Genomic DNA, 21,908 nt, shown 5'->3' with positions numbered 1-21,908 from the left:
AAGGGGGAACACTTCGTAACTCATTCTGTGGGTCAGGATTACCCCAATTCCAAAGCCAGACAAAGATACTACAAGAAAAATTCAACAAATATCCCTTGTGAATACTGATGCAAGAGCCCTCAACAAAATTCTAGTAAATGGATTCAGCACATTAAAAGGACAATACACCACAACCACGTGGGATTTATTCCAGCAATGCAAGGATGGCTCAACATATCAACATAACAGATCGACATAATACACCACATTCACAAAATAAAGAAAAAAAGCCAATTGATCATCTCAACTTATATAAAATTTGACACACAAGTGTTAGATGGTAGAGGAGGGTCAGTAAGTACTGTGTCCTCCAGAAGGAGAAAGTGTTTCACTTTAATACTGAAACACAAAGCAAGCCACTTCATACTGGTTGCACAGTTTACTGATGGGGGCAATCCGGAGGGCTGCCAATCCAAGTGGTGCTAAGCAGTTATTCTCTGCCCATTTTCCACCAAGCCCTGACTGCAACCACAGCTTGTATAAATGGAGACGCCTGGTGGTGAGGTCCCAAGGTAGTTATCTAAAATAGTGCCACCTGTGCACCTGAGGGGAGTGCTACTAGTCATCTAAAGTGGAGTCATCTCTGGCAAGATGGAAGGCCAAAGATGGAGTCAGTGTTGTTAGCACGCCTGCACTCAACAAACTAGGAACAGAAGTAAACTGCCTCCACATAATAAAAAGCCATATGAAAAACCCACAGCAAACATCATCCACAACGGTGAAGGACCAAAGGCTTTTCCTCTAAGATCTGGAACAAGACAAGGATGCCTGCTTTCACCAGTTGCATTTAACATAGTACTAAAAGTCCTAGTCAGAGCAATTCAGTTAGGCAAGGAACAGAAAGAAAAGGCATCCAACTAGAAAGGAAGAAGTAAAGTTATCTCTGTTTACAGATGATATATGGTCTTATATGTAGAAAACCCTAAAGATTCCACACACACACACACACACACACACACACACATACACACACAGTTAATAAATGAAATTTAGCAAAGTAGCAGGATACAAAGTCAACACAAAATTCAGTTGCTATCCACTAACAATAAACAATCTGAAAAGGAAATTATGAAAACAAGTCCATTTATAATAGCAAGAAAAAGAACAAAATACTTAAGAATTAACTAAAAAGGTGAAAGGCTTATATAATGATAAAAACTACAAAATATTGCTGAAAGAAATTAAAGACATAAATAAATGGAAACACATCCCATGTTCATGAATTGGGAGATTTCACATTGTTAAGATGTCAGTACTATTCAAAGAAAACTACAAATGCAATGTATCAAAATCCCAATGGCATTTTTAACAGAAATAGGAAAACCCATCCTAAAATTTATATGGAATCTCAAGGGATCCCAAATAGCCAAAACAATGTTGCCAAAGAAGAACAAAGTTGAAGGACTCACACATCCCGATTTCAAAACTTACTACAAAGCTGCAGCAATCAAAACAGTATGGTACTAGCATAAAGACAGACCAATACAATAAAAGAGAGAATCTGGAAGTAAACCCTCATATATATAGCCAAATGATTTTTGACAAGGATGCCAAGACCATTCAACGAGGACAGAACAGTCTTTTCAACAAATGGTGCTGGGGAAACTGAATATCCACATGCAAAAGAATGAAATTGGACCCTTACCTAACACTGTATGCAAAAAATTAATTCAAACCAGATCAAAGACCCAAATGTAAGACCTAAAACGATAAAAACTTTTAGAAGAAAACACAGTTGTCCTATGGTGATAGGGCTTCCTGGTGCTGGATTTGGCAATGATTTTTTGGATATGACACCAGAGGCAGAGCCAACAGGAGAAAATAGACAAATTCGACTTCGTGACAATTTTCAAACTCTATAAAAAAACAAAAATGAAAACAAAACCAAAAACATCAAATGACAATGTCCACAGACTAAAAAGGGAACCAACAGAATGAGAGAAAATATTTGCAAATCATATATCTCATAAGGGATCAACATCCAGAGTCTTTTGAGAACTCCTAAAACTCAACAACAACAACAACAACAAAAAACAACCCAATTAAAAAATGGGCAAAGCACTTGAATAGACATTTCTCCAAAGAAGATATATGAATGACCAATAAGCACAGGAAAAGATGCTCAATATCACTAATTATTAGGAAAGTGCAAATCGAAACTATGAGATAACTATCTCACACTAATTATGATGGCCTCTATCAAAAAATCCCAGAAAACAGCAATTGTTGGAGAGGATGTAGAGAAATTGGAGACCTTGTGCACTGTTGATGAATGTAAACGGTATAGCCTTTGTGAGAAACAGTACGGTGGTCCCTCAAAGAGAAAAAATAGAATTGCCATTTCATCTAGCAATTCACTTCTAGGTCTATATAAAAGATTTGAAAGCAGGGTCTTAGAGAGATATTTGTACCCTCACGTTCATAACCGCACTATTCACAATAGCCAAAAGGTGGAAGCAACTCAATGCCTATCAGCTGATGAATGGATAAACACATTGTGGTGCATACATACAATCGAATCTTTTTTCAGCCTTAAAAAGAAAGGAAATCCTGTCACACGCTTTAACACGGACAAAACTTGAGGACATTGTGCTACATTACGTTACCCAGTCACAAGGAGACGAATACTGTATGTTTCCACTTATATGAGATACTTAGTAAAAATTATAGAGACAGAAATTACGAGGGTGGTTGTCAGGGACTAGGGGGTAGGGGAGATGGGGAGTTTTTAGGTATAGAGCTTCGGTTTTACAAGATGAATTATGGAGATGTATAGTGGTGATGCTTGTACAACATGATGAATGTATGTATAAAGACCACTGAACTGTACAACTTAAAAATATGTGTGTTTTACCTCCATCGAAAAATACCAACCACCAGATACCCTGTAATCTGTCATTCCCTGGGTGCTTATCCCTATATATTTATTTCCTCTTTATACCCTAATCTAGTCCCAATCATGCACCCCTTGCAAGCCTCCCAAACATCACTGCAACCTTTAGGATGCTTGGTCCGCCATCAGCAAATTCCACATACCTTCACCTCCTTCTCTGAACATTTGCTTCTCTTGCTTGCTTTCACCAAAGCTTGGCTCTCTTTTGTGAGGATACCATAACTTCCCCCCACACCCTGCGGAAATCAGGATAGAGCAGGCGTCCTCTTTGCCCCCATGGCCATTTCCTTCACAAACCTCAGCTCCTGTGATATCCGTGCTGTCAGACCATTCCGATACACCCCCAGCCTTGCTACCATGACCCACCCACCTCCTAGTCACTCTCTGTCTCCTTGTTGAATTATTTTAGCACCTGGACCCTTGCATTCTTTTTTTTTTTTTAATTTTTTTTCAACGTTTATTTACTTTTGGGACAGAGAGAGACAGAGCATGAACGGGGGAGGGGCAGAGAGAGAGGGAGACACAGAATCGGAAACAGGCTCCAGGCTCTGAGCCATCAGCCCAGAGCCTGACGCGGGGCTCGAACTCACGGACCGCGAGATCGTGACCTGGCTGAAGTCGGACGCTTAACCGACTGCGCCACCCAGGCGCCCCTACATTCTTTAACACTCTCCTTTTCACCATTCTTGCCAGCTTCAACATTGGCAGAGACAATCCACCCAAGACCTCGGCCTCTTGTAACTGAGCCTCCTGTTTTGATTGTACCTCAGATGTAATTTATAGAGGTGACCGAGGGGCAACATGGAAAGGTCAACGCCATTGAAAGAAGTATTTATTATTTACATTTCCTGAGAGGAGGGAGCACATCATGCCACGTGGGGCAACATGGGAAGTAGCGGGGTCAGTCAAGAAGCAAAAGGAGCATGTAGAAGGCATGGCCCCGAACCTCTACTGTGGTTTCCATGGGAAGGAATGGTGAGCCAGGGTAGGGAAGTTTAAAGAAGTTAAAGATTGGATAGTTTGAATAATTTTGGCCGCCTCTGGGATTACAGGGATGGTCTCTAGTTGTCCAGTACCTGACTCAAGGGTCATTCATTTAGGGCAGGGGAAATACTGGCATGGTGTGTGCGAGCTGAAGGAAATGGTCGGGGGTACGGTTGGTTTCCCATGTGAAAGGTATGTTTACGGGCAAAGTAGAGGGAGTCACTTGTTCTCTCTAGGAATTAGCTAGTCCTGGGAGGGGCAGTCTTTCTAGCATTAGCAAGACCCCTAAATTGTCAAAATATCATTAAATATGGAAAATTTTTTTTAAAACACAAGTCATACACCTCCTCAATTCTCTGTAACTTTTCGCCTCACCATAGCCATTGACTCCCACAGTCATACTCTTTTTTTTATTCAGACATTTTTTTTTTAATGTTTATTTATTTTTGAGAGGGAGAGAGAGACAGAGTGTGAGCAGGGGAGGGCCAGAGAGAGAGGGAGACACAGAATCAGAAGCAGGCTGCAGGCTCCAGGCTCTGAGCTGTCAGCACAGAGCGCGATGCGGGGCTCGCACCCACGAGTCGTGAGATCATGACCTGAGCTGAAGTCAGACGCTTACCTGACTGAGCCACCCAGGCGCCCTTCACAATCATACTCTTGACCTTGCCATCACCAATATTGACACCACTTCTGAAGTGTCCATTTCCAACCTCCCCCCTTCTAATCACCACCTCATACTTCTACACGCCTTACTATGGTGACCCCATTCCAACAATCCTTACATTCCACTGGGACGATGATCTTGCCACTCCTTCCTTCTGCAAAGGGCCTAGAAACAGTGCTAAGTGCACATGGTATCCACCATTTCCGTGGTTAGCACATAAATCATCCCCATGGGCCCTCACTGTCCTCTTCTCTAGCCTAGAGTTCATGGTCCATCACTATATAACCACCTCTTTGCAAACGCCCTCACCTCCCTCGTTCATTTCTCCCCACTCTACACGTGACTGGCAAACTCTACCTCTGGCTAAACCCCTCAACTATCCATCCACCCATCCCTGCACCTGAGCATCTGAACATTATTGTAGAAAATCACACAACCATATTAACTGCCCTCACGCTGTGTTTTTGACCCAGATCCCAAATGGGCACTCAACAATCATTACAGGGTCCAGGTGGGCTCCTTCCTCCTCTTCAGGTGGAAATTTCACATCTTTTCTGCTTTCTTCATACATTCCCCACCCTGTCCCCACTACACTCTCAGCTGATGAGTTGGCTCCATGTGTCACTGAGAAAACAAAGAAGCAATCAGGTAAGAACAGCCTCACCTTCCCCCTGTGAAATCACTAGCCTGGGCCCATTGACCACAGCTTCCCTCTCCCCCCCCCCCCACCTGCTTTATTGAAGTATAACTGACATATAACATGTAAGTTTGGGGCACCTAGGTGGCTCAGTTGGTTAAGCATCCGACTTCAGCTGAGGTCATGCTCTCACCTTGGGTTCGAGCCCTGCGTCAGGCTCCACACTATCGGTGAAGAGGATTCTCTCTCTCTTGCTTTCTCTCTGCCCCTCCTCCACTCGCGCTTTGTCTCTCTCTCTCTCTCTCTCTCCCTCTCTCTCTCAAAAATAAATAAATAAATATTTTTAAAGAATTTTGTAAGTTTAAAGTTACAATGCATTGATTTGTTCGCAGCTTTATCTTGTTACGGTGAAGAATTCCTGAAGAATTCCCACTCATGCCCTGGACCCCAACCCCTCTCACCTACCCAAGGAATTCTTTCCCACAGGGATCCCCTCTCTCTGGCATCATCAATTTGTCTCTCTCAATGAGATACTCTCAATACACTATATCTCAGTGAGATCATTATCATATAAACATGGCGAACACAACAAAGCCTCTTAGACCCCATCCTTCACAGCTAAGAGGGTTGTCTGTGTTCCTAGGAGTAGAATTGCCAGATCATATAGTAATTCTACGCTTAACTTTATGAGGAACCGCCAGACCGTGTTCTCTAGTGGCTGACCCGTTTTACATTCCCACCAGTAACGTATGAGAGCTTCCGTCTCTCCGCGTCCTCGCACTTGTTATTTTCTGTTGGTTTGTTTTGTTTTTATGGCCGTCCCAGTGGGTGAAATAGCATCTCATTGTGGATTTGACTTGTATTTTCCTAATGATGAAGGATGCTGAGCATCTTTTTGTGTGCTCGTTGGCCATTTGTGAATCTTCTTTGGAGAAGTGTCTATTCAAGTCATTTGCCCACTTTTTTTTTTCTTGTAAATTTTTCAATGTTTATTTTTAAGAGAGAAACAGAGTACAAGCAGGGAGGGACAGAGAGAGAGACAGAGGGAGACACAGAATCTGAAGCAGGCTCCAGGCTCTGAGCTGTCAGCACAGAGCCCGACGCAGGGCTCGAACCCACAAACCATGAGATCACGACCTGATGGAAGTCAGACACTTAACCAACCGAGCCATCCAGGTGCCCCAATTTGCCCACTTTCAAATTAGGTTGTCTTTTTGTTGTTGGGTTGTTACAAGTTCTTATATATTCTGGAAACTAGGCCCTTATTATATCTATGATTTGCCAATATTTTCTCTCATTCTGTGGACTGTTTTTTCACTTTCTCGATAATGTTCTTTGATGCCCAAATTTTTTTTTTTTAATTTTTTTTTTCAACGTTTATTTATTTTTGGGACAGAGAGAGACAGAGCATGAACGGGGGAGGGGCAGAGAGAGAGGGAGACACAGAATCGGAAACAGGCTCCAGGCTCTGAGCCATCAGCCCAGAGCCTGATGCAGTGCTCGAACTCATGGACCGCAAGACCGTGACCTGGCTGAAGTCGGACGCTTAACCGACTGCGCCACCCAGGCGCCCCGATGCCCAAATTTTTTAATTTGATGAAGTTCAATTGATCAGCGTACTTTCAAATACACATTTAACAAAACACATTTTATTTGGAAATTTCCAAACGTACGTAGAGCACAGGATAACGAACTCCCTCCTAAACTGGTCACGAAGCTTCAACAACTACCGACATTTCGTTGCTGTTTCATCTATGCCCCTGGTTTTTGTTTTCATGGCGGTGGTTTTGTTTTGGTTGTAATATTTTGAACTAAACAGCATGTCGTTGCACCTCTAGATACTTCAATATGCATCTCTAACTGACAAGGACTTTTTGGTTTACATAAATATCTTCCCTCATCCCACCTAACAAAACAAACAATTCATTAATATTACCTAATATTGACTCCATATTCAGATCTCCCCAGCTGTCTCAAAGGTGTCTTTCTTTTACACTTAACCTATTGATTCAGGATCCCCACAAAAGCCACATCTTGCGTTTAACTGCTATGTCTTTCACATCTCTTATTTTGTGAATGTCTCCTTTCCCTTGTTTTTTGTGCCATTGATTTGTTAGAAAGACCACATCATCTGCCCTGTAGGCTATCCCACCTTCGGAATCTAGCTGAGGTCACATATTGAAGCGTGTTATAGCATCATTTACACACGAACAAATGAGCAGCCAGAGTTGGCGTCAGAAACAGAACAGATCCCAGTAATAATAGCTAATAGCTATTTGGTACAAACTATGCGGGACATCATACGTACATGAACCCATTGAATCCTCACAGTAATCCTAGGAGCTAGGTGGTACTCTCATCCCGTGTTATTGATGAGAACACTAGGCCCAGAAAGGTTAACTTGCCCAAAGTCACACGGCTAGTAAGGGGCAGAGCCAGGATGTACCCCCAGCAGTCTAGCGTCAGCCTCTGTGCACTGCACTATTTCTAGATTTACATCTGGTCACAGAACCTTTTACGACAGACTTTCAAGGCCAAAGTTGAGGGGAAACCCCCAAGTCCTGTTCAGGAGCATGTGACTTGAAGTGACCCCTCTTTAGTTATGGGGATGAGAGTATCTAGGAAACTTCTAGGATTAGGAGGTAACATGGTCCTTTGAGATAGATATTATCCTCACTTTAGAGATGAGGAAACTGAGGTCCAGGGCAGGTGACATCCTTTAGGCAAGAGCCCCCTGCCTCCTAAGAAAGTTTTTTCAGTCTCCATAAATACTGCTTCTGGGCTGAGGGACCAACCCATGTCTGCCCGGGGGCAGCCACACCAGATCTAGGTTCTTCCCTAGTGTCAGTAGGGTTATCTCTGCCAGACCAGCCTATGGCTCCCGAAGGGGCTGCTGGGCCAAGCCTGAGACAGGAAACACCAACCCCAAGGTGTCTCCATGGGATACTACACACAGAGGGTTAGCTAGGAGTCAGGTATGGTCCTGACTGAGATTGCAGCTAGCCCTTTCGTGATCAAGACCCCTGCAGAGAGCTGATGGTGTGTGTGGAGAGACAGTGGCCCACAGCCTGCTAACCATCCAAAACCCCATCCCAATGCCCACAGGCTTCTGGGTCTCCTTACATCTTTATCTTCCCTGGCAGCCTCACTTTTCCACCCAGGACCTAAGCCCTTCTTTCTCCTTGGGGGTGGCAGGAAAGGGCTTGGATGGAAGAGAAAGTCAGACACAGAGGCCAGACCCACTTAGGAGAATGGACAAGAGCGACTAGGTTCAATTATATGAAGGCAGGAGATGTAATGGGAAATGTACAGGGACAGGAGTCCTGTGCCATTCTGGTGCATGCTAGGTGCATATGAGCTGGGCATCCTGTGGAAGCTAAATGCTTCTGTTTCTCCATCTGTAAGATGGGAATAATGTACTTCATGTGTCCACAGACTTTTTCCATAAGGGCCAGATAGCTAAAATTTTAGGCTTTCTGGGTCAGACGGTCTCTGTCCTGGTTAGTTAACTGTGCCCTTCTGGGAGAAAGCAGCCATACGCAACTTGTAAAGAAATAGGTATGGCTGTCCTCCAATAAAACTTTATTTACAAAAAACAGGTGGCGAGCAGCGCTGCTGGGAAGATGAAGTGACAGGTGTGACGCTGCTCTGTGGGCTGTACAGCATGGATCACTTGAGGGGCATGGGCCAGGGGGCAGCTGCTACGGTAAACTAAAGCCCAGAGCAGACCACTGGCAGTGAACGCTTCCAGACAGGAAAGGCCACGGACCTGGCAGTCAGGTGGGCTTGGGCTCCGAAGGCAACGTAACCACAGGTCACCTCCTGACCCACGTGGGGCCGCCGTTTCTTAGAGGGCTAAACAGGCGACCAAGGCCGCCCTTCAGGGACAGAGAAGGAAGCCCCCGCCCAGGCAGCACAGCCTAAGGCGAGGACCCCGCAGGCCTCAGCCCCGCCCCAAGGCACTCAGTCAGGGAGGAGCCTCCAGCTCCAACCCCGACCGCCAGCGAGCTAGTCCCCGCCCCAGGCCCCGCCCCGGACGTCCCGCCCCCCCTGTCCCGCCTCCAGAGCCTGCTCTGCGCCAGGCCCCCTGTAGTCCCCGCCCCCGGAGCCCAGGCCGGCCGCGCTCTGCGCTGGGCCCGCCCCGCGCACGTGTCGCCGTGTGCTAGGTGGCGGCTGCGGAAAAGGTGAGCGCGCGGAGGGGACGGCAGGTTCGCGGAGCCGGGGACGGGCCCCCTCCCTAGGGTCCACTCCAACAGCGCTTTCGAGCCGCGGTGCGCAGCCTGGGGCCCGGTATGGACGCCCGGCGGCGAGCCCTCCGCGAGGGTCCCGCGGCCCCTCCTCGGCCAGCCTGGATCGTGGCCTTGGCGCTGGTGGGCCTGGGGACGTTGGGACCCTGGCCAGGACCCTTGCTTTCCTAGCCTTAGTTTCTCCATTGGGAAAATAGGCCCAAGTGATGTGCCCCGTTAGGAGTTTTTTGTTAAAATAGGCCAGCCGGTACCCCCACGTTCTTGTTTGTAGCAACTTACTTGCTAATTAAACACGTTTCAGAGGCAGGAAGACAGTAAGCTTCAACCAAAGTAAAATAATTGTGAATTCTTGTTGAAATATTTACGAATGAAATAAGAGGACGCCCAGGACGTGTTTCAAAATAAACCAGTTGGAGGAGGAATGTGGGTGGGAGAGAGGAAACAAGATTGGCCATGAGTTGGTTGAAGTGCTAAGTGGCTAAGTGCTCTTTTCTCTACTTTTGTATATATTTGTAATTTAGCATTAAATTTTGTTCTGAGATGAAAAATTTTCTGTGGACCCCTGATAGCCTGTGTTCAAATACTGTGCCTGTGTTAGTCACAGCGAGGGCTGCCAGGACAAGTACTGGGTGGCAGAAATTGGTTTTCTCAGGATCTGGAAGCTGAAAGTCCAAGATTAAGGCGTCAGCATGACTGCGTCTTCTGAGACTGCTCCCATTGGCTTGTAAATAGTCACCTGTGTCTTGTGTCCTCTCATGGTCTTTCCTCTGTGTCGGTGTCCTAAGGTGTTCTCTTAAGGACAGCAGTCATATTAGATGAGGACCTACCCTCATGACCTCACTTAATTATCTCTAAATACAGTTATATCCCTAAATACAGTTACATTCTTAGAGGGGGGGCAGGGGTTAAGACTTCAGCATGTGAATTTGGAGGGAACACAACTCAACCTTTAATACTGCCACTTTGGTAGTCTGGGATTTTGATCAATTTACTTAGCCTATCGTGTCTCAGTTTCCAATGCTTTAAAAAGGGGGCAGTAGGAGCTCCTGGGTGGCTCAGTCGGTTGGGCGTCTGACTTCGGTTCAGGTCATGATCTCAAAGCTCGAGGGTTCCAGCCCCGCATCGGGCTCTGTGCTGACAGCTCAGAGCCTGGAGCCTGCTTTGGATTCTGTGTCTCCCTCTGTGTCTGTTCCTCCCCTGCTCACACTCTGTGTCTCTCTCCCTCTCAAAAATAAATAAACATTAAACATTTTTTTTTAAATAAACAAATAGGGGCACCTGGGTGGCTCGGTCGGTTAAGCGTCCGACTTCGGCTCAGTTCATGATCTCGCGGTCCGTGGGTTCGAGCCCCGCGTCAGGCTCTGTGCTGACAGCTCAGAGCCTGGAGCCTGTTTCGGATTCTGTGTCTCCCTCTCTCTGTGACCGTCCCCCGTTCATGCTCTGTCTCTCTCTGTCTCAAAAATAAATAAACGTTAAAAAAAAATTAAAATAAAATAAAATAAACAAGTAAATAGGGGCAAGAGTAATTGGGCATGGAGTTGTGAGGATTCAATTGTTGGATAATATATATAAAGCTCTAAGAGTTGTGTCTAGCATCTAAGAAGTACTTCATACGTTGAACATAGGGCCTCACTATGGGATGAATAGTGTCATGAGGCAGTTGGGGACTTGGTGCTTATTAAACGTAATAATCATGCATTATCACAAGAGGTGTCAGCTGCTGTGCCAGACCGATTATTTTACGTATTCATGTGTTTATTCATATGCCCGTCACCACCACCCTAGTGATACCCTTGTCCCTTGCCTGTTTGGCAGATGGGTAAGGTGATGCACAGAGAGGGAGTTTGGATTGGAGCTCTGGCTGTAGAGCTCATGCTCTTACCCACCTTGCTGTATTGCCTCAGTTACAGAGGATGTGGCCCTGGGGTAGGTCAGCCTGCAGGCAGACCCAGGGAACTGTTGGCTGACTTCTCTTTCTCTTGGCTCAGGTTTACAACGGTGGCAGCGCTCATGGCAGGTCCCCTGTGGCGGGCCGCAGCGTTTGTGCAGAGACACAGGACAGGCCTGGTGGTGGGTTCCTGTGCAGGCCTGTTCGGGGCCCAGATCTCATACCACGTCCTCCCAGATCCTGTGATCCAATGGCTATACCAGTACTGGCCTCAGGGCCAGCCAGCCCCACTCTCCCCAGAGCTGCAGAGGCTCTTCCAAGAAGTGCTACAGGACATTGGTGTCCCCGCAGGCCATAGCTATGAGGCTTTCACCACCTTCACCTTCCAGCCTGTGAGTGCTGGCTTCCCGAGACTCCCCGCCGGGGCGGTAGTGGGCATCCCAGCCAGCTTCCTGGGTGGCTCATTGACCAACACTGATCATCCAGTCGTTGTACATGGGCAAAGAGTGAACTGGCAGAGCCCAGCAGGTGCCCGGCTGAGAGATGCCCTGACCCTGTCCCGCGATGCCCAGAAGTTTGCCTTGGCCAAGGAAGTGGTGTACCTGGAGAGCAGTGCAGCCGCCCTACAGGCTCTGCCAGCCCCAGCTTGCCTGGCAGGAACGTGGGCACTGGGCGTGGGTGCCAAGCATGCACTGGGGCTCTATGGGGGCCCCATGAACATACGGGCTGCCTTCAACCTGGTGGCAGCGGTGGTGGGCTTTGTGGCCTATGCCTTCTCCACAGACTCTCTCACTCATGCCCTGGAAGCCTGGCTGGACCGCCGCACAGCCTCCCTGTCTGCAGCCTATGCCCGGGGTGGAGTGGAGTTCTATGAGAAGGTTTTATCCGGCAACGTAGCCCTGCGCAGCCTCTTGGGCACACACGGAGTGAAGCTGTATACGCCTAGTGGGAACATCATTCCCAGACACTGGTTCCGCATCAAACATTTACCCTTCACGACCCGCCGGGATTCTGTGCTGCAGATGTGGAGGGCCACGCTCAACTCGGGCCGCTCCTGAGGGACTCATCACAAGGACAGATGCGGCTCCTGCAGGCACCACCCCGCCATTGACTCTGGGGGCTCTCTTGGTGCCTCTGGACCCACAGCCCATTGTCAGATAAATCAGACTTTGGAATTAAACAGCCTAGGTTCTATCCCGGTCCACCACTCTTGATCCCGATGAGCTTGGGCAAGTCCCTTTTGAATCTAAGCCTCGGTTTCCTCAGCTGTCAGATGGGGACGATGTAAATTACCTGGCAGGATTGTGGGGCAGCGTGAGCTGTGAACGAAAGGGCTTGGCCAAGAGGACATCCCACGAAGAAATGGGATGTCCCTCCTTGGTGTTTGAATACCAGCCGGCTGTGGGAGTCAGGCCGCTTCTCCCCCCTGGAGGTGCTTGCACGACGTGAACAACCACCCTGTAGCTTACCTGGTGGTCTAATCCCAATTTCCTTCTACTGTGGCAGACATTGAAAACCTTCGAGGCCCAGGTGAGAAGCTAGTGTCGCCCTGAGAGGCTGGGAAGTGGGAGCTTGAGGGAGAGCCTCAAGGGTGATGTGTCCAGCGAAGATGGCATGCTCAGAGAGAGCCCCTGGGCCTGAAGGGGAGTGGAGGTGTTGCTGGAACCCGGCGAGACCTGGGGCCGAAGGAAGAGGAAGGAACAAGCCATTGCAGAACTGAGGCTCTGCAGGGAGGGAGCCTGCTGATGCATGGTCAGTGCCAGGGGAGGAGAGGGCCGGGGGTGGGGGCAGAGGGAGCTTGGTTTTCAGGGGCCAGGAGGAAGCAGGATGGAGGAGAGCGATGGACTGGGCCTGGTGTCACACTCAGGGCCCAGGAGGATATGCTGCACCCTTGCTCTGTTTCCCTTGGGCCGTCTAGTGGCAGATGGAGCAGACCCCACTTTTGGTCCTTGGACAGGAGACCCCTTCCCAGGAGAGGTGGGGACAGTTGTGGCCAGCAAGCCAGGTTCCCTTTTTTATTTTTATTTTTCATTGTCGATTATGTTTTCCCCAGAACAGTGGAAGAATTCAGGCCCGTTGCCAAGGTAACTCAGGGCGGAGAGATCAGGCCACACCCAGGGAGCCAGGAAGCCCACTCAGTGGCAGACAGTTCCTGCAGGAGGCTGAATGGAGAGTGAGCAGGGAGGGGTGGCATGTCTTCCTTCTGGGTCCTTCACGGTGGCTGCAGATATGTGCTCTGGCTCCATGGGGCCAGCTTGTGGGTCCCAACGTCCGGCCTGGCCACACACCCCATCTCTCAGGTCTCCGGGATGGCGCTGGGCACACACTTGGTGGATGCATAGGCAGGTGGATGAGTTAGTGAGTGGTAGAACGCGTGTCCGCTCTGGGAAGTACCTCTTCAGGGGGCCCCTCAGGCTGTCCCCTGGCTGCTGCCCCCAAGTATGACTGTGTGATCTCGGCTGGAGAAACGTGGTTTGGGGTCTGGATTCGGTGAGCTCCATCCACTTACCACTCCCCGCCCCACTGCGTTCAATACTAGAGGAGCAGCAGGATGGCCACGCCAGACATTCCTGCTGACTTGCCCAAAAGGGAAGGAAAGGGAGCCCCCGTGGTAAGGGAAGTGATCCCCTGAGATGGCTGCTGCTTTGGCTCCCTCTAGTCCATGTCACAAACTTTGCACTCCTCAGCTGCTCCCGGTCCCCATGCATGCCTCGTGTGGCCCAATTTCCAGACCTTGGCCCAGAGCCTCCACCCTGTGAGCTGCCCCTCCCCCTCCTCCCTGCTGCATTCTGCACATCGCCCAGGCCCAGGCAACCCTCAGCTCTGTCCTTGCCCTCCCCAGATAGTTCCTCCCTCCGGCCTCCTGGCCACTGCTCCCACCCCTCCCAGCTCTTGGAAAATCAGGTCTGTCTGGGTTCCATTCTGCTTAAAACTGTTTGCAGACATCCCCTTGCTTTCTGCTAGGGGCGCCTGGGTGGCTCAGCCAGTTGAGCGTCCGACTTCAGCTCAGGTCGTGATCTCACAGCTCGTGAGTTCGAGCCCCGCATCCAGCTCTGTGCTGACAGTTCGGAGCCTGGCGTCTGCTTTGAATTCTGCGTCTCCCTCTCTCTCTGCCCCTTCCCCACTCGTGCTCTGTCTCTGTCTCTCTCAAAAATAAACATTTAAAAAAAAATCCGTTTTGTGGACATCCCCTTGCTTTCTGCTAGAGCTGCATCTCTGAGCCTGGACCTAATGGCCTCTCTAACCATCTTGTGTCCCCTTCCCCCGGTTCTGTGGATCCTAAACGCAGGAGCACTTTGGTTCCCTCACTGCTTTCCTCTTCCTTCCCCACACAGTGCCTTGATCTGGGGTGCTTTCTCCCATTTTGCCCTTGTCTCTGTTATTTAGTGCTCTTTCTGCAGGAGTACCCAGTGACCTGACCCTGGGAACCTTCCCCATTCACACCCATCATGCACCCTGTACCCCTCCCGAGCTCTTAGTGCAAACTGTAACTACATAAGTTACCGTGAAGCTAATGGCTTACCATCTCCTCTACTGAAACGTACTGTCTATAAGAACAGTGTTTATGTCTTGTATACTGTTGTGCACTGAGGCTTTCCATAACATTTTTGAATAAATGAATGGAACTTTTAAGCTACAACAGTCAGGCCTGGCTCCCTAGAGTCAGAGCATTTACTGTAGGGCTGGCTGCACACATGGGTGAGGCCATATGAATCATAGGTGACCTTGTCCTGTCTTCCCAACTTGGGACTTTCCAAGGGCAGGGGCTGGCCCGGATCTTCTGTGATTGTTGTTCTGTGGGGAAACCAGGACACTTCTGGTCACTTCCTATAGAGCACAGATTACCACTCAGGCCACCAGGGTGTCCAAGAGGCTTTAGGAAATAGGTCACCTCCCCCCCCCCAAATTTTATGATATATTGTGCCCTCGCACACAGATTTGGGTGTTGATCCTAGAAAGATGAAAAAGCATGCTCCAGAGCTCTGTAACAGACCAGGTGGCAGGAAGGTACCCTGTAAATGCGGCCCTGCGTCTTTCCTTCTCAGATGCCTGCAGCACGCCTCAGCTGTCAGCACTCTGCCCCTGATCCCAAGAGAACATTGTCCTGTTGAGTCGTGCCCCCCTCCCACATGATCCTGGTTCTGAGCATGAATGTGCAGAGATACCCAACCCCCCCCCCCCCACCCAGAACAGTCCTGCGCAGACTCCGAAGTAGGCTGACCGACAGAAGGCTCTGTCAACGCACACAGATCCCCCCACCCCATGTGCATGCGCGCATGTGCGCGCATGCAGGCGCGCGCGCACACACACACACACACATACACACACACACACACAGCCGGAATATAGGAAAGGGAGCCCCAGAGCCATCATGCCATCATTGGCTCTGCCCATTCCTGACCCTAGCAGCCTGACTCATCCCCAGCAGCCAGTATCCACAGTGCCATACCCCATGTGGCCATGCCTGGCACCCCCATCCCCAGGTGTGTGGATATCACAGTCTGGGGCTGAAAGAGACCTGTGGATCCTCACCCAGTGAGTCCTCCTGCCCACTACATCCCTACAGTATTGTTTATAGCACCTTTACTATGTAGCAGACACTCTGCTAGGCCCTTAGAGTCTGTTTTCATTGATCCCCAAATTGGAACAGGTAGTTGATAATGTTATTTCAATTTTCTTTTTTTTTTTAATTTTTTTTTTAACGTTTATTTATTTTTGAGACAGGGAGAGACAGAGCATGAACAGAGGAGGGTCAGAGAGAGGGAGACACAGAATCTGAAGCAGGCTCCAGGCTCCGAGCTGTCAGCACAGAGCCCGACGCGGGGCTCGAACTCACGGACCGCGAGATCATGACCTGAGCCGAAGTCCGCCGCCTAACCGACTGAGCCACCCAGGCGCCCCAATGTTATTTCAATTTTACAGGCAAGGAAGTAGCACAGAAAGGTGAAGAAATGGGCCCCAAGCCACAAAGCTTTGAAAATAACAGAACAAGGATTTGAAGTCAGGAGCCTGGGTCCAGATCCCCTTTGCAAACCCTTTGTTTACACTGTCCTATTTATCCTGAGGGTTTTGTGGTATAAACTTGTACTGTAACCTCTACAGCCTTTCTCCCCTGCTGGTTAGAGGTGACTCTCTAGCCTCACCTCTCATCAGGAGAAAATGGTCACTGAGCAGAGCTTTCTGGAACTTCCAGGGGAGACCCTTTCAGCTAACTGAAGAGGAAAGGACCCAATTTGTCATATTTGGTGCTGAGGTGAGAATGGAGTGGAGGGACCAAGCATTAGGAGCCCTCAGAGGCTCCAGCTGAGGACAAGGTTACCTTAGGAAGCAGAGAGAGGACACAGACAGGATAGCCTGCTGTGGGTTCGAATGCTGGTCCTGCCACTTTAGCAGAGTGACCTTGAACAGGTGATGTCCCATCTTGGTCCCCAAGTTTTCTATTAAATGGGGATATTGATATGTAGCTTACAGTATTATTTTGATAATGAAAGTGAAATAAAGTTTGCAAAATGTGAAGCCCAGTGAGAGTATATAGTAAGCTTTAAAAGAAGATTGGTTTGGGGGCACCTGGGTGTCTCAATTGGTTGAGTGCCGATTTTGGCTCAGGTCATGATCCCACGGTTCATGAGTTCGAGCCCCACATCAGGCTCTGTGCAGACACTTAGAGCCTGGAGACTGCTTTGGACTCTGAGTCTCCCCCTCTCTACCTCTCCCCCGCCCATGCTCTGTCTCTCTCTCTCTCTCTCTCTCTCTCTCTCTCTCTCTCAAAAATAAAATAAAAGACGTTAAAAAAAAATTAAAAGAAGATTGATTTCCTAAATTTCCCTGCTTTTTAAGTGATACAGGCACTAGGGTGTTCAGAGCTTGGAGTTGCTGCCCAAATACCAGCAATTCCTTGAGGCTGGAACCCTCCCAGGGAACTCACTGCTGCCTACTACAAGTCTGCGCTTAGAGCTTTTCAAAGTCCCAGTTAGGTCAGTTCCTTTGCTGAGTTGCTATCAGTTGACAACTTTTTGGAAATTACATGGCAGCAGCTGAGAGCAAAGGACCCATGTCCCTTTGGTGTAGATACCAGGCCAGAGAAGAGGCCATTAAAATGGGAAATAGTCTTACACCTACTATACTGGTAATTAAAGACCATTCACTTTTAGGGTGGTTGCTGTGAAATTGGTACAAACGTATGTTCTTGGTGACATTTGTAGTAAACAGCCTCCAAAATGGCCCCAGTGATCCCCACTCCTGGTGCTCTTGGCCTTGTGTCATCCTCTGTCTTTACTCCCCTGGTTCAAAACAGTAGAATACAGCAACATTAAGGGGGTATCACTTCTTTAATCAAGTCACAAAAGATTGTGACTTCTGTCTTCCTAGCAGACTCTATTGTCTTCGCAGATGCATGCTTTTGATAAAGCAAGTTGCTGTATTGGAGCCTTGCCATAGCACGGAACTAAGGGCCATCTCTGATCAACAGCTGGCTAAGAACTGAGGCCCTCAGTCCAACAGCCCATGAGGAACTGAATTCAGACAACAGCTGGAACTGAATTCTGACAACAACTGAGTAGGGTTGGAAGATAATCTGTCCCCAGTCGAGCTTTCAGAAGAGACAGCCTCAGCCAGCACCTTCGCTGTAACCTGTGACAGACTCTGAAGCAGAGGACACAGCTAAGTTATGCTTGGATCCTTGACCCACAGAAGCAGTGAGACAATAAGTGTGGGTCGTATGAACCACTTAGTTTTATGGTAATTTTTTGTGCAACAACAGCTAACTAATGCACATGATTAATTAACAATGGTTTGGGGTGCCTGGGTGGCTCAGTTGAACATCCAACTCTTGATTTCCGCTCGGGTCATGATCTCGACAGCTCTTGGGATTGAGCCCTGCACTGAGCTTTGCGCTGACAGCGCAGAGCCTGCTTGGGATTGTCTCTCCCTCACTCTCTTCCCTTCCTCTGTTTGCATGCTCTCTCTCTCTTTCTCTCTCAAAATAATAAACATAACTGACATAATGATTTTAGAAAGCAATTTGGCAAAATTTGATATGACCACAAAACTGTATCTTTAGAGCCAGTAACTTGAAACCTAGAAACTTATCCGAAAGCTACGACCTAACAGAAACTAAATAGTATATGCCCAAAGATGTACCTAAGAACATTAGCGGTGATCATTAAAAAAAAAAAAAAAAATCAAAATAATAGAAATGTTGAACAGCAATGACTTAGAAAATTATGGCACATCCATCTGTTGAATGTTGTTTGGTCACCAAAAAGCATAATTGTGAAGGTTATGATAGAAATGTAGAAATATTAGTTACAAATAGCAAATCTTTAGAAAATAGGAAGTGCTGCTTGCAATGATGATTGCAATAATGTCCTATGGGTAGGACCTGGAAAGAAATTCACAAAGTTGGGGCGCCTGGGTGGCTCGGTCGGTTAAGCGTCCGACTTCGGCTCGGGTCATGATCTCACGGTCCATGAGTTCCAGGCCCCCGTCGGGCTCTGTGCCGACCGCTCAGAGCCTGGAACCTGTTTCAGATTCTGTGTCTCCCTCTCTCTCTGCCCCTCCCCTGTTCACGCTCTGTCTCAAAAATAAATAAACGTTAAAAAAAAAAAAAAGAAATTCACAAAGTTGAAAGTAAATCTGTTCCCGTGGAGTTTGGAATGACTATGCGTTCAATATATGTAAGGATTCACTGCTATATATGTTTATACTTGCGTATGAAGGCTTATTCAGAGGGGCCCATGGGCCCGCTCCCTCTCCCTGCATCAAGGTGACAGATTCTGGCATCACTGCTTTTGGCTGTGTATCCTTGGGGTGTGGCCAACCTTCTGTCTGTCAGCTTCCGTAGCCATCATGAAAACGTGCTGCTCAGATCTGCGGGGAGCAGAAGTGACTGACAGCCGCAGCTGTTGTTTCCTTCCCTCCACCGCCGCATTCTCACTGAGGCCATGCCTCTCACAGGCTGCTTTCAGCCAACGGCTGGTCTGGTGGCCATGCTAAGGCAGGCTCATTCCAGTGAATTGAGGGACTTCTCCAGTGGGTGACTGTGGCTCCAGGACTCTACTGTATGTAACCTGGGCAGGTCTGTCTTAGGTCCGAGACCCTTCCCTACCCAATCCTCCTTTATTCCCCACTCCCTTTCGTGATACGAAAGCTCCCCTCCACTTTCTATTCCCAACCCCTTTGCCCTTCACAGGCATTATCCCCCGACACATGTAATCCTGTCTTCCTGTCTATTTCTCTGAGGACCTGAGCTAATGAGATTACTCCCTTGCTCAGTCAGGTGCACTGTGAGGTCCTGGGGTGCTTGCAGTCCCACGGAAGGGCCCGTCTGACAAGTAAACCTGCAGTGACAGCACAGTGAGATCGGTGCAGCGAAGGCCCGTGAGGACCAGCTTGGTGACCACTAATTTTTTTGCATGCATAGTGCAATTTTATTTCAATCGCACCAAGTCGGTGTGTAGGAAATGTAAATGCAGCGGTACGGTAAAAATAGAGAATCGAAAAATCCAAGAAAGAAGTACACACGAAGCATGAGAGTTCAACATTCATTAACGTTTCATCTTAGGTTCTGACTGACACTTGATACTCGCAAATTTCAAAACAAACCTTGAAATCGTGAGGACTGTTCCGAAGACATTTCAGCACCAGCATAAGATTCACCCATTCAGCTGGTTTGCAGTTGACTTGTTCTCCACGTACGTAGCGCGTAGTACAGATCTGTCACGGGTCAGATCACAGCGTTGAGGAAAGGAGAACCTTCCCGTAATTAGAAAGGATCCCCTGGACTGCACTCAGGTTAAGACATCCAGTGTATAAGCGCACGCAAACCATCGTAACGTGCTTCCAAGAAACGTTTTTCTTTTTTTTTAATTTAATTTTATTTTTTTTTTAATTTTTTTTTCAACGTTTATTTATTTTTGGGACAGAGAGACAGAGCATGAACGGGGAAGGGGCAGAGAGAGAGGGAGACACAGAATCGGAAACAGGCTCCAGGCTATCAGCCCAGAGCCTGACGTGGGGCTCGAACTCACGGACCGTGAGATCGTGACCTGGCTGAAGTCGGACGCTCAACCGACTGCGCCACCCAGGCTCCCCCGACTGCGCCACCCAGGCGCCCCGAAACATTTTTCTTAAGTAGGCCATATGCCCCGTGCAGAGCCCAACGCAGGGCCTGAACCCACGACCCTGAGATCAAGGCCTGAGCTGAGATCGAGAGTCGGACGCCTAACCGACAAACGCCCAGGCGCCAACAAGGAACATAATTTTTGTAAAGAAAACAACTTAAGCTTCGGTTTCCTATTTTAATTACTGAAATCTCTCACAATGACAAAGTGTCGCCTGTGACAGTAAATGTATACAGTGATGCAGTCAAACTTCTTAGGAAGAACACACTTGGCAATCTGGGCTAATGAAAAAGGATGGAAAATATGATGGGATTCAACACTGGTTCTTTTTGTCAGATTACACAGACATCGTGTTAATGTTAGACCAAGGCACAGAATGTTTGGTGGGTAAACCAGTCTCCTCTTCAGAGCTGGCATTTTACTGTAGTCTTTTACTCTGTACCCAGTATTCTGTCCTACCAGAGGCTGTTTAACTTCACCCACAAAAAATGATTTCTGACCAGATGTATAGGGAACATAAACATTTATGTCATCAAGCTGTTTGCATAACCCAAAGTACAATAACAAAGGTGAACGTGCCTCCCAATTTCTTTTGGAAAACAGTACTTTATAAGCTTACTGCGTCTTGACTGCCTTTACTGCTATTGCCTGACAGTGAATAGTTAGTGGAACAAAGAGCTGTTCACCTGAATTCTGATAGCTCATCCCTCAGAGGCTAATCTCAAGATGAAGTTTCTACAGAAACCGGAACTATTTGAACTTGGAAAAAAAAAAATCCCTTCAAACCTCTTTGAAGGGTAATGGCTGCCCGTCTGAAGCATCCAACTATGCCATCAACAAGCTCTGTCTCATGAGCTGACACGAAGACATCTAGACAGCCGATGAAAACGGATTATTTCTTCAGAATTTCAGTAAAACTTCTGATAATCACAGATTTCAAGGCAAATATGGCCCATTATTGTATCTCAAGCATAAACGAAGATGGAGAGAGGCTGGGGGTGCCGGCCTGGCTCAGTCAGAGAGCATACGGCTCTTGATCTCATGGTCTGGACTTTGAGCCCCATGTTGGGTATAGGATTACTTAATTTTTTTTTTTCAACGTTTATTTATTTTTAGGACAGAGAGAGACAGAGCATGAACGGGGGAGGGGCAGAGAGAGAGGGAGACACAGAATCGGAAACAGGCTCCAGGCTCTGAGCCATCAGCCCGGAGCCCATCGCGGGGCTCGAACTCACGGACTGCGAGATCGTGACCTGGCTGAAGTCGGACGCTTAACCGACTGCGCCACCCAGGCGCCCCAAGGATTACTTAAAATAAATAGACAAACTTTTTAAAAAAAAGATAGCCTGGAGAATTTTTGATTTCCTAAACATCCCCCCCCCCCCCGCCAAAGTCTATCATTGTAACATATGTAGGACTTCTTCCCTATTTTAA

At 48.0% G+C, this 21,908-nt stretch overlaps 1 protein-coding gene across 6 annotated transcripts; it reads left to right on the top strand.

The window, feature by feature from the left end:
- Window positions 1–9,272: 9,272 nt before the first annotated feature.
- TMEM177 (transmembrane protein 177) lies at window positions 9,273–18,874 on the top strand. 6 transcript variants are annotated; one of them, XR_006583093.1, is made up of 3 exons: window positions 9,273–9,401; window positions 11,453–12,882; window positions 17,743–18,874. XR_006583093.1 is itself a non-coding variant. In XM_045033664.1 (2 exons), exon 2 carries the CDS (start codon window positions 11,475–11,477, stop codon window positions 12,408–12,410), a length of 936 nt encoding a protein of 311 aa, XP_044889599.1. In that variant the 5' UTR covers window positions 9,273–9,401; window positions 11,453–11,474; the 3' UTR covers window positions 12,411–14,992. The 6 variants fall into 6 exon arrangements, 1 of the variants encoding a protein (XP_044889599.1); XR_006583094.1 differs by having other exon boundaries at window positions 17,822–18,873; XR_006583090.1 differs by having other exon boundaries at window positions 11,453–13,104; window positions 17,743–18,873.
- Window positions 18,875–21,908: the final 3,034 nt, after the last annotated feature.

Source organism: Felis catus, chromosome C1, assembly GCF_018350175.1.
Source record: "Felis catus isolate Fca126 chromosome C1, F.catus_Fca126_mat1.0, whole genome shotgun sequence".
Lineage (NCBI taxonomy): Eukaryota > Metazoa > Chordata > Mammalia > Carnivora > Felidae > Felis > Felis catus.
This window is presented reverse-complemented; position numbering and strand designations above follow the sequence as displayed.